Raw genomic sequence first — 11,493 nt, 5'->3', positions numbered from 1 at the left:
CTCCAAACTCATCAGGATATCTTATGATGCGTTCTTAATACTCTACTATTATACTCCGTCATTGTATGCTACATTAAGGCAGTTAATTATGTCTTTAGGAAATTAGATCCCCTGGTACCAATCAACTTTGAAATGTTCTAATTACGTCTTTTACTTAATATACTCTTTTCGGCCCTAGCGTTTCGGTAACCAGGTGTTTGGTTCTGCAGCAGCTTTCATTGCTCTATGTGTAGCAGCCTCAACATTCGGTTCTTCTAATGGCTCCACTTTCACTGCTTCGAGGATCTCGTTTTCCGCGGCACGGGAAGGTCACCAACTTGCTTTGCTCTCATACATACACAAGGATCGTCTAACTCCATGTCCCGCACTCATAGTGAACGTAAGTATCATGTAATGAATAGGCGAGGCGAATTAAAAATATTCAAAAATATTTAATCAAAAGTGTCATCAACCTTTCACTACATTATGGGAAAACATAGTTGACAAACATGCATATGGGCTCGTCACCTTAAACTGAAGCACCTACTAAATTCAGCTTTCATGATACTATATGTGGAATGTTGATTCATTTGTGATAAAAATAAAAAATTCGATTTCTATTATAACCTTTTAAAGAACCTTTGGCTAAAAAACTTACAAATGGTCACCAGTTGAGGCTCCTCTATCGACAAATATTGCATTACACACGCAATAACATAAAGGAATTATAGTGTAATTGCTAATCCTTAGATCTCGGACTTGACGTAACTTTTTTTTTTCATTACAAGATGACCTTCAGTGGTCATAAATGAGCAGCACAACATAAGCTGGCTTTCAGTAATAGCAAAACTTAATAATAGCTTAATAACTTAGTAATAGCGAAGTCTACCGAGCTAGATTACTACTATCAAACTTAAGTAAATAGGTACGAAAGCACACAAGTAGGGCCCTAAGACCGTAAAATCCATTACTTAAACCTTCAAAGCGAGTGGACAAGTTGCTTCCAACGCAAAAATTCGTGGCACTATGTGTGAAGCTTCCGAAAAAACACCGTAATTACTGACATTGAAGTATTTGAGCTTCCAAATCCTACGTAGAATTTTATCGATATTTTCAATTTGAGGCTCGGACAAACATGTTGTACATGTAACTACCATGTATGTTACATACTGTGTGTAGTAATCTAGCATGGTGATCCAGGATATTTTGTCTGTTTGTACGCAGGGTGTTTTGGGTGCCATCTTGATTTTGATCAGTGACATCGCTAGCCTCATCGACCTGTTCGGTTTTGCAGCCTGGTTATTCTACGGACTCGCCACCTTTACACTCATTGTGTTCAGATTCACAAGGCCCGACGATCACCGACCTTACAAGGTAAACGTTGTTAGGATTCGTCAACTTTCAAAAATACATTATGAAAAACAATCAGATTTTATTAAAAGCCAAAAGTAGTCGAGAAAGTTATCATTGACTTACGTTTCTCTAACATCTTTGTTTAGGTGAACATCGCGATTCCAATAATTACTTGCATTGTAGCTAGCTACCTTGTTGTAGCTCCAATTGTGCGAAACCCGCAGATCGAGTACCTCTACGCCTGCGCCTTCATGGCTTCTGGATTGATATTCTATGTGCCCTTTGTACACTTCAGGCTGAGACTTTCCATTAACCGTGAGTTTGTTGAATATAATCATATTCATGCTCTTTCGAAACAACTACGTTTTAAATGGACCCCCGAGGTATTTTGTGATGGCAACTTGATTTATCAAACAAAAAGTTGATCTCTCCAAAATAGATCTGTCAAACAAGAAACATAGATTACACCTACGCACTGACAATAAGGCTTGATAAGTAAACAGCATTATCTCCTTATCGCTTTGTTTAGTAATGCCCAATTTAGTAATAATTTGAAATATGTTTGAGCATTTCAGGTTATATCACAACACTTGTCCAGTGCGTACTTCATGTTATTCCCACGACTCAATCCGACGAGGAAATCAGATAATGAAGATTCCCGCGTCAGTGATTTTTCACGTTGGATTACTTTGTTACCGAAAAATGCAATTAGACGATTATTTTTCAAGCAATTTTGTTACCTACCGTTCTGGGGGTTATTTTCATGAACCGGAAAAAATGTGACTAACCCACGTTTTTACGCATGAAATCTATCATACTGCTTATGCCTGCGAACAGCCAAAAACTGTTAGCCAAAACATAAATGGCACCAAATCTTTCACCTAAAATTCATTACTATCATTGTACAGAACATACAAAATAGAAGGCACATCATAAACGCTGTAGTTTGTACTTAGTTACAAGAGCTTAAAAAAAGCTCCATTCGGCTGAATTTATAAAAGATTGGTGCGGGTGAGCAAGCAGTGGATAAAAAATGTACTATACCTTAACACTTAGAAATAAACGTTGGTTATTTCAAATTTAGATTGTGTGAATTTCCTGTAGAAATTTTCTTACCGTTTCTATCCCAAGAGCTGGCTAATTTGGGCCATGATGAGCATTTATGCTTGGTTTGTTGCTCCATTCGTAGCAAATAAGTTAGTGTATTGCACCACCAATGCACAGCACCGATAGTGAAATTAACGCTTTAAGAATCTCATCAATTATATTCTAGCCTTCTTAAAAAAGCTCTTCTTGCTTGCCTTTTCTCGTTGTTTATTTCTGACATACCGTTCGAAACATTTTGTCCGCTAAGAGTACATCAACGGTATTATGTTCTGCGCCTTCAACTCGAAAGAATTTTTTAAAGATAGATATTCCAGGTAAAAAAGTGCATTTTCAACACTTTGTATTATGCATTTCATTGAAACGAAAACGTTACCGAAGGAGTTCGGGAGATTTGCTTTGTGTACGGTAACGGCGATATCGCTAAAAAAATAATTTAAAGATCGAGTGTGAAAACGGTATCCGGAACTGACGATCTGTGTCTGATGACGATCATATGAAGGCATTTTTGAAGGGGGACGGGCGGCAAACAACCTGTGGATTGGCCGGAAAGATGGGCTGCAGCTACAAGGCTTCAAGCTTTTTGGGTTTACGCAGAAACTTGGAGCTTGAGTACCTCATACCCCTGAATACGATGAGGAATCACGGTTCAATAACCGAATGATATGCGGCCACAATAACCGATTCTTATACAGCATTATCGCCGGCGACGAGAAGCGGTGTTTGTACGTCAACGTGCATCAGTGATCGAAATGGATAGCTCCAGGAAAGTAGCCAAGGCCCAGGGTTCAATTAAATCGTAATTCCAAGGAGGATATGCTTTCAATTTGGTGGGATTGCGAAACCCTAGTTCACTAAAAAAGAAAAATTGTGTCCTTCAAACCATACAGTTAAACGTTACGTTTATTTAACTCCATGACAACAACGGTCACACACATCAAAAATTGGGAACGCTATTGTCCTAGACTTCCTATTAGTTACTTTGCTGCATCCTCCATATTCTCCGGACATTGCGCCAATGAATTTCCATAGTTTCCTTTCACTAAGCAATCGTAGGCTTTATTTCGAAACAGATCAAAGACGGATCAAACGCGGATGGGGAGCTTCTCCGCGACACAATCCGGTAATTTCTAGCGAGACGGCATACAACATTTAGTGGAAAGACGAGAGAATATCGTAAACAATGATTGGGAGTCGATAACATACTCACCTCTTGCCACAAGGATAAAACAAGTGGGCTTTTCTATGTGATGAAAAAAGGTTTCTTCCTAATCTAATATTCTTCTGAATGAGATGAGATCTATATCACTTGTGAACTTTTAGCAACTTTTAAGGCTAATTTCTTTTCTGTAAGTTGTTCTCTCGGTACTGACTCAAACTTTATAATGTGATTTTCACTTAAAGACCCTAGTGCTTCTGCATAAGTTACGGAAATTTGTTAAATTAATTTCACTAATAACACGATTGGATCATTTAGAATGTTTCCATATATTTTGAACGCTTTCTCTAAATATACATAACTGATTTAAAAAGCGGACTGATCCGAATCACTTTTCTGCGCCTGAAAGACAAAATTGAAAACAATCATTAGTACGCTACACAGCTTGATTCCTCGCCGCTTTCAATCGAGAACACAAAAAACTATAAGCCAATCACTAAAAAGAACTGCACTTAATTACGAATCAGTCTTTCGCGAACTATTACTATTATAAATTTGAAACTATATTTGTAAATAGAAAACTCAAACAATGGGACAACGCTTTTTTACTCAAAACAATATTATCACTACAGGAGCTTAAATCATAGCAAATCGAATTAAAATACAGTAAACAAAAAAGGTACATACTCAGCCATCTTGCGATTTCGTCGGTTATGTGTACATGCCGGTCTGTTTCTGTATCATAATCTGCGCTGTTATTTTTTGTATTCTAAACATACTGAATTGTATTTGCTCTTATGCCGGTAAAGACCCTGTGCATAATAGAGTGTATCATTGAAACTGGGTTTTTTTTTTTTAAGAGGAATATCTTTTTGAGAGGAAAAAGTTTCAAATAATTCTTTTTGCGTATGCTAAGTGTCATGCCTTACGATATGTTTATTTAATATAGCCTCCACTCATTTCGATTATTGAACCTTGTCTGGACAATCCAATCGACAGATACTCGTTTCTAGAAAACGGTCACTAATTTCTGGAACCCGAATAAAAATTAGCAAGAATGTGGATTTTCGATTTCGTAAAAAAGCAGGGAAGCTTCTTGCAAACGAAGAAACCGGATAATAACTACTTTTCAAATTATGATGATAAGGCACTCTTCTTCGTGGTTTAAGTTTTTTTTTTACATAAAAAAGAATTAGCTTATTATCCAGGATTTTCACGTTGAACAAAACACTACTAAGATAACAGCCTTTTTTGGTTACTTCACAAACAATGTACGGCATCGCAACTATAGATCTGCGTAGCAAGCAGAATTATATTCTACCGTAGCACAACGTAGTCCTCAACAGACAAAGAGCGAAAATTACAGAGTTAATCGATACCTTTACAAAGTATAATCTGATAATTCTTCTGTCTTGGTAAAACGGCTAGCCAAGGAATCATATGTGGGTATGGCTACCATATTATGGATTGTGGCTACCATATTATGGATTGTTCGCAAAGGCCCCAGGTATACGCAATTTGTCATACAAGTCAAACAGATATCCTTTGAGGCCGCTGAAACTTCTGAGACTCAAGATCCCGGAGAGAATTTTTTTTCGATTTATGTTTATGTTCTAAGTGTAATGTCCAGTGAGACCAGGCAACTGTGATTTTCCGGGAAAATTGAATCTGTCTATTTCACTAAGTTCCAAGTTTATGTATATGCTCCCCTTCTACGATCGTGCACAAATGAAGTCCCTGAAGGAAAGCTATACTCCACCCAGAAATATAATATCTCGCGAAATACTAGCCAGTTAATACAGGATTGACTACCAAAGGGTTTGAGTTTGGAAAAAGCGCATATGGCGGCCCCACACACTAATTTTGAACCCGCTAGATTACTGTGTATAAAACGTTACTGATGGTAAGTCTAACAAGCCTTAAGATCACAAGGTCGACTCGCTCACTTGTGCTACCAAGGAGGTGTTCGTATGATTCTAAGGGAAGCCCTAAAACAAACCTAAGATAGATTTAGCTCACAAGTTGAATTTGTAATCGAAGTGAACAAAGATTATATCGAACGAAAATGATAGATAGAACTGACACTTTAAATTTCAAAATCAAAATTCAAACAAATAAAATATGAAAAGGAACACAGATAGATCACACTCTATTTATATATACGTTTGTAACAAATAAATAGAACCATACGTGTGTCGTAAAAGTGCTGAAGAAACTAGTTCAATGAAGAGAAGTGAGTATTTGAGGAATCGCGAATATAGTCGTGATATCAATATGGGCCTGGCGCATGCCCTGAAAAGTAAGTGCGTACCGAAACCAAACAGAACTAAAAAGCCTAAGAAAGCACACCCTCTATTTCGAGGCTGTGAACACTCTACGATTCATTAGACTTTCGAGTAGTTGGAAAAAATGGGAACGATTTTTATTTGTAAAAAGAATGTTAATGTGTTGGGCTTCATAGATAGTTTTCCAAATATGAATTCCATCGGGTCAGTGTCGAATGCGTGTGTCTGCAATGTGTTGGAATGTATACAAATGAACGTATGAGGTCGCTGAACGGCACCTTACCAGGTTTGGGCACGCCTACGGAGGAAATAACAAGCAGGTAGCAAGTTGAATGTTAGTTACAACACACAACCACAACAAATGTTCGTGCAGACAAAGCTGTAAAAGGGTATCCAAATATGTAAGTAGACCAAGAGCTCAAATAAGATATTTAGCAGTTCATACTACTTAGAAAACGGTAAGTCTTATCCGGACAACGACAGCTGTTTCATATTTGGCTGCCCTGTTTTTAAGAACGTTAGGGCATACTCGATTATAAGATAAGGATTTTGAGCGTTTTCAGTTCTCGAATTATATCGATTAGTTAACAATCAGACTAGCACAACAAAAATCTATTGTTTTCTAAGATAAGTAAAACCTTCTTTAAAATTTGCTTAGTATCTCATGCATTGGTATATTAAATAGGTATAATTAACACTTTACATAATTATACATACGTTGTGTATACTGATTGGGTTGCAAACAATTATTACGAAGCCTTGTATTATAACAGCGAAAAGTGTGCACACTTTCAATTTCAAAATTCGCATGAAATATTTCCTCCATCTTAGCTAGCAGGTCACGCCTTTCATATTTTATTATTTGCACCGAATGGCAGAGCTAAGCAACTCATATGCATATAGGCTCAAGTAGAAAAAACCGTAGATATTCATCTACAGCCTTCAATTTAAATGCGACATATTACTGGCCTAATATTTATGTAATTACCACTTAATTTATAGATAATATAACAAAAATATTAACTGCCTCGTCATCGCCCTCATGCGGTTATTTTTCGTATGCTAATAACAATATCGAAACTTACGAATGGGTTTCCCATCTTTCCAGTTTGTCTTTTTGATTGTCGATGGGAAAACCATAGCGGCCTTCGCATCTTTCTTAATGCACGCCTTTACCGCCTCTGAGGCAATTGACGAAAATCGCAAGTACCTGCACGACAAAACGAAATAGCCAAAGATACAAACAAAATACAAAACGAATTACGTTACGCTAGTCAATGTATCGCTTCATTTTTCACAAATGTAAAACACTGTTCAAGATCAATTAGCAAAAATATATTTTTTGTATAGCGGTATAGTGGCATGCAATGCCTCACAGAAGTTCTGCAAAAAATTGAGAAAAATTAAATTAATTGATGTCAATATTTGCCTTTAAACTCTTTGAACTTGCAGGATTCAAGCGTGTTGTGTAGTGGTAGCAAATATACTATACTGTGGAAAAACGCCTTTTACATCAAACTGATTAAGCAGTTTTCTTTATATTGCACAGAGCTCAAACTTCTTATAAACAATGGTAGAACATTTGATCACCACCTTCTTACTTTGGAATTCGAGAATATTTTTGTCCACTTTTCTGGATTTTGGGTTATCTAAGGCAAAACAGAGACACAAAAAGAGTCTTTCTATCGAATGGTGCTCAACTATAGTTTACTGCTGAATCTGATAAATCGCACAGTGACTCTGCTTTTTATATTTTAAATTTTTCGTCACAGTGTGATACGTTAAACGTGTTCTATCTAGCATGTAGAAATGGAATCTAAGTCACAACTGCAATTGTTAATAGTCTAAAAAATTTGGCTCAGAACGAAACGACACATACCAAGTTTTATATGCGCATCATTAGAAGCCTATTATTATATTGTATTTATGTCAAAGAGGCACATGATATTCCTAGTTTAAATTGGTAGTTTACATAAATTACTGTTCGTAGAGTCACAAGCTTTGAGAGCAGCTAGTTGGACTAAGGGAGTTCAGTCCGGGTCATTTGCTGTGTTCAAATAATTAATATCAAACTTATTCATGTAGGCGTTTCCGAGAAGTCGCTTACGTGATTCCGGCTTGTCTCCAGTAGGTCATTTTCGCGAAAAAGTTGTAAAACCAACCTCCGAAATGACGACCAAGAAACGGGTGACTTTGAAACCGAAACTACTGTGGTTCTTACACAGTTAGTGAGAAAAACACGATGGGGCGGGCAAATTCAAAATTGTTCTAAAAGAAACATTAGAACGTTCAAACCGGTGAGAGAAAATAAAAGTGTCATTCTACATCCAGCATTAGAGTGACTTGACGACAAATAATAGAAGCGCGCGAGAAAACAATGCAGCGTGACAGTGATGGTATGATTCATATTAATTATACTTTTAATTGTCCGAGTTTGTTTAAGATATTAGACGCGTTCGTTGATATGTTCAAAGTTGCTGTCTGTTGACTAGTGCAGCTGAAAGAATACGCTTCGAACTTAGTAGACGTTAATGAATTGAAGTAAGTTACTCCATAATAAACTGTTTCGTCGTAATAGAGAGAAGTGAATTAAATTAGTCGATAGTACGTTATAGAATATAGGCAGAAGACTACAACGACCATGGGTGTAAGATGACATAATTATTTTTCCTCTTTAATCTTTTGCGCTATTATGATCAAGGGTGAATGAGAAGGTAGCTCTAACGGTCTTACATTCACTCGGAACATACAGAGTTTTTACAATTTCTTTATGAAATCCTGAATCTTTTCAAACGGCTATAGTATACGAGATACCAGTCGTCAACGCTAGTAAACGGTAATAAAGTGAAAATTTTAGACTTAAATTAGCTGCTTATACTTTCGATTATCCGCTCAAGTATAATTTGATTAACACACAACTATATAGTTTTTATGATTCATTTTTTGATCAATTGCTTATTTACAAATCGCTATTACCACTTATAAGTTTAAAATATAAACTTAAAATTAAGTGTATTTTTTGATATACGAGGAACACTTTAATGATTTATAACGCTTTAAGTAGAACTAGCATCCTTACCATTCAAAGGAGCGTTGTTTACGTAATCATTTATAAAGCATTATGCATCATTCATATGTGTAATATACATCAGCAATATACAGCTCTGGGACAATATTTAGCCGACAAAAAAAATTCTTAAACTGCATCCTAATAATCCAATCGAACTTGTTCCGTACTTTGAATTTCCAACACCTCAAGACACCTGGGAAATTTCGATCGCTGAAGCTCTGGACGCACATCAGTACTCCGATGTATTGCGCCTGCTCGACGAACAAGGTGAGCAGTCTCTGGGGACGACAAGCTGGGAACTGATTGAGAAGGCTTTTTATGCCGTCGACAACTATAAGTTAATGGAATCTGAGAGACAAGAGAGATTGGAGAAAAATTATGTTTTACCAGCTGTTGAAGAGATCGGCAGTGAGCAAATCATCGATGAAATGCTGCACAAGTTAACCTCAAACATCACGCCAAAAGAACTAATCATGATTTGCCTCACTGCCATACGAAAAATTAAAACTACTTACATGTTTGAACGCATTGCGAGGCTGGTCACAGAGTTGCTGAATACTGCTTTGAAACCGAACCTGGCAAGGATTCTTGGAGCCTTAGAAATTCTGAGTGGCACGCTTAAAACACTATCACCTCCACAGGAAGAGCAATTAGATAATGCCGAGGAGCGGATTCTTATGGATACGAACAAAAAAGCGCGCACAATTAACGAGCGCTATCGGGTGGTTGCCGATTTTCTTGAGGATAACCTTCGGTTCGTTAAAAAAGACTACCGCGATATTCTTCGTGGGACAAATGCATTGAAGGTCGGCTCTTACATCGTAACGCCAATGGAATCCACACTTGGACTTCTGGATCTTTGCCCACCAAAAAAGCCAACATCATCACCAAGCGCACAGCATAGTCTGGCGATTCGGTTGAAAAACGATTTGAACTCAATTGTCGATCCGATCGCGCTTCTTCGATTGAGTAAACGTGTAAATGAACGAAGAACTGAGCACGATGAATTGGCCGTGCCATTTATTAGTGGGGCAGTATTTTGTTACATAGTGTTTTGTTTAGACAGCGATTTTCCAAGAGTTTACTCAGTCAGTGTGCTCGCAGATCTTCTCCTGACCTTTAGCCTTGCGTTAACCACGTCACCAAAGCATATGCATGTTCTGAAGGGACTGTATCTCATTAAAGCGGCCCTGCCTTACATCGAAAACTGTGCAGAGCATGACGAAATCAGGCTCACAATACGTCGTCTACTTCGGTCGTTTCTCCAAGTTATCACAACTTGTTCCCTTACAGAAGCTCGAGAGTACGCGTTGTCGTGTTGGAGAGAACTCTACTCGAAGTGTTTGCCCGACTTTCAACTGGAAATAGTGAAATCGCTATTTAAGTCTTTTGAAGATTCCTCCATTCGTGCGTTTTTGATTGATGAGTGGCGGAAGCTGGTACACACAACTTCGAATTTTGCGGACCACCAGGAGTTAATCTATACCGCGGCCTTTCTTCCCGGCGGGGTGGAAACGGATCTGCTTAAGCACAGCGACCACATTATATCGACACTTAACGTAATTCGGTATAGCTTATATTCGAAATCACTTGCAAAAACGCACCATCTTGACAAGTACCTGACCGACCTTAGACAGGCCTTAGATATGTCACGTGCCCACTACAAGCTTCAGCTGGCAGCACCGCCTAGTGACAGAAGGCACTTAATTCAGTTCCCAAATATTCCACGAGAAATGGAGGAAGACATGCTGAATCAGGCTCTTACACGTTTTGATCTGATCGAGTTCGTCTTGGCAGAGGTTAACGCAAATTATGACTTTAAGTAAGTATGATCACAGAGGGATAAAAAAGTTTATTCGACGCACTGGTAAGCAATTTACTGTTGTTGAATATTATTATTTGTGAAAATATATCAAAGCAATGCGCACATACTATCTATAACACTATTGATGTATGGATTTTAAAAATGGTGGACTTTCATACTCTCGTATCATCGTTACCATTGCGAAGATTGTACATAACATGTAGCAATATAGCCAATATTAATAAAAATAATAGTATTGTTTAGTTTACTTAAAAAAGAATGGGTTGTCATTGTTTCTGGGTAGATACGTACATAACATGGCGAATAATTGTTTAAACTGGCGGGTTTTTGATGCTAGGTATTAAATAAATTAGTGAACACAAAAATTACCATAATATAAAAGAAGGGAGTGAGCGTGTCGCTAGGTTTGATATTTTTAATAGTCGGAAGGGGCTGCATTTTACAGTATGTGTACCAGCGCACACGGTTTTGAATACTACCGTATTTGTATACGACGGAGTCTCCGTCTGAGCGATTCTTTTACTACTATTACAGAAAATAACTATTAGCCTGTTACAAGTTAACCTGATAAAGAGAGAAATCATAACCTTTGGCCTAGTTGGACTATAATATTTTAGTTATATATTAGTGTACACTCCTGTATATTATTGTCCCAGTGTCCTGACAGCCTCTGGACGGCCGTATATTTATTATTAACGTTTCCATATACGTTCCATAT

At 37.5% G+C, this 11,493-nt stretch overlaps 3 protein-coding genes across 7 annotated transcripts in view; 2 read left to right on the top strand and 1 right to left on the bottom strand.

Moving 5' to 3' along the window:
* Positions 1–2,415, top strand: part of LOC111273818 (b(0,+)-type amino acid transporter 1) — a 20,944-nt gene extending 18,529 nt beyond the window's left edge. For 3 of the 4 annotated variants that reach the window (XM_022855791.2, XM_022855792.2, XM_022855794.2), the window contains 4 exons: positions 179–379; positions 1,204–1,353; positions 1,479–1,647; positions 1,908–2,415. In XM_022855791.2, the coding sequence (XP_022711526.1) occupies positions 179–379; positions 1,204–1,353; positions 1,479–1,647; positions 1,908–1,981 (594 nt within the window). In that variant the 3' untranslated portion in view covers positions 1,982–2,415. Of the gene's footprint in view, positions 1–178; positions 380–1,203; positions 1,354–1,478; positions 1,648–1,907 lie in introns of those variants that run through there. The other variant, XM_022855795.2, reaches the window with a different exon arrangement.
* A 1,490-nt stretch (positions 2,416–3,905) lies between these two features.
* Positions 3,906–8,131, bottom strand: LOC147753788 (ATP synthase F(1) complex subunit epsilon, mitochondrial-like). 2 transcript variants are annotated; one of them, XM_086973644.1, is made up of 4 exons: positions 7,988–8,131; positions 6,966–7,090; positions 6,164–6,178; positions 3,906–3,997 (listed from the first exon to the last, which is right to left on the bottom strand). In XM_086973644.1, exons 1-4 carry the CDS (start codon positions 8,014–8,016, stop codon positions 3,984–3,986), a joined length of 183 nt encoding a protein of 60 aa, XP_086829770.1. In that variant the 5' UTR covers positions 8,017–8,131; the 3' UTR covers positions 3,906–3,983. The 2 variants fall into 2 exon arrangements, with proteins under 2 accessions (XP_086829770.1, XP_086829771.1); XM_086973645.1 differs by lacking the exon at positions 6,164–6,178.
* Positions 8,132–8,158: 27 nt separating this feature from the next.
* Positions 8,159–11,034, top strand: LOC111273808 (uncharacterized). The gene is made up of 2 exons (XM_022855773.2): positions 8,159–8,276; positions 9,140–11,034. The coding sequence occupies exons 1-2, from the start codon at positions 8,258–8,260 to the stop codon at positions 10,774–10,776; spliced, it is 1,656 nt and encodes a 551-aa protein (XP_022711508.1). The 5' UTR covers positions 8,159–8,257; the 3' UTR covers positions 10,777–11,034.
* The last annotated feature ends 459 nt before the right edge of the window (positions 11,035–11,493 follow it).

This window comes from Varroa jacobsoni, unplaced genomic scaffold, assembly GCF_002532875.2.
Source record: "Varroa jacobsoni isolate VJ856 unplaced genomic scaffold, vjacob_1.0 scaffold_228, whole genome shotgun sequence".
NCBI classification, from domain to species: Eukaryota; Metazoa; Arthropoda; class Arachnida; order Mesostigmata; family Varroidae; genus Varroa; species Varroa jacobsoni.
Note: the sequence above shows the minus strand (reverse complement) of the source record. Positions and strands in the feature narration are given on the sequence as shown.

What these genes read in the sequence shown, in the direction of transcription:
- LOC147753788 (XM_086973644.1), bottom strand. Translation starts at nt 8,016, where the DNA reads ATGACCTACTGGAGACAAGCCGGAATCAC. An exon ending in TGGAGACAAGCCGGAATCAC is followed by an intron (nt 7,091 to 7,987) that starts GTAAGCGACTTC and finishes TTTGTCGTGCAG; the next exon opens with GTACTTGCGATTTTCGTCAA.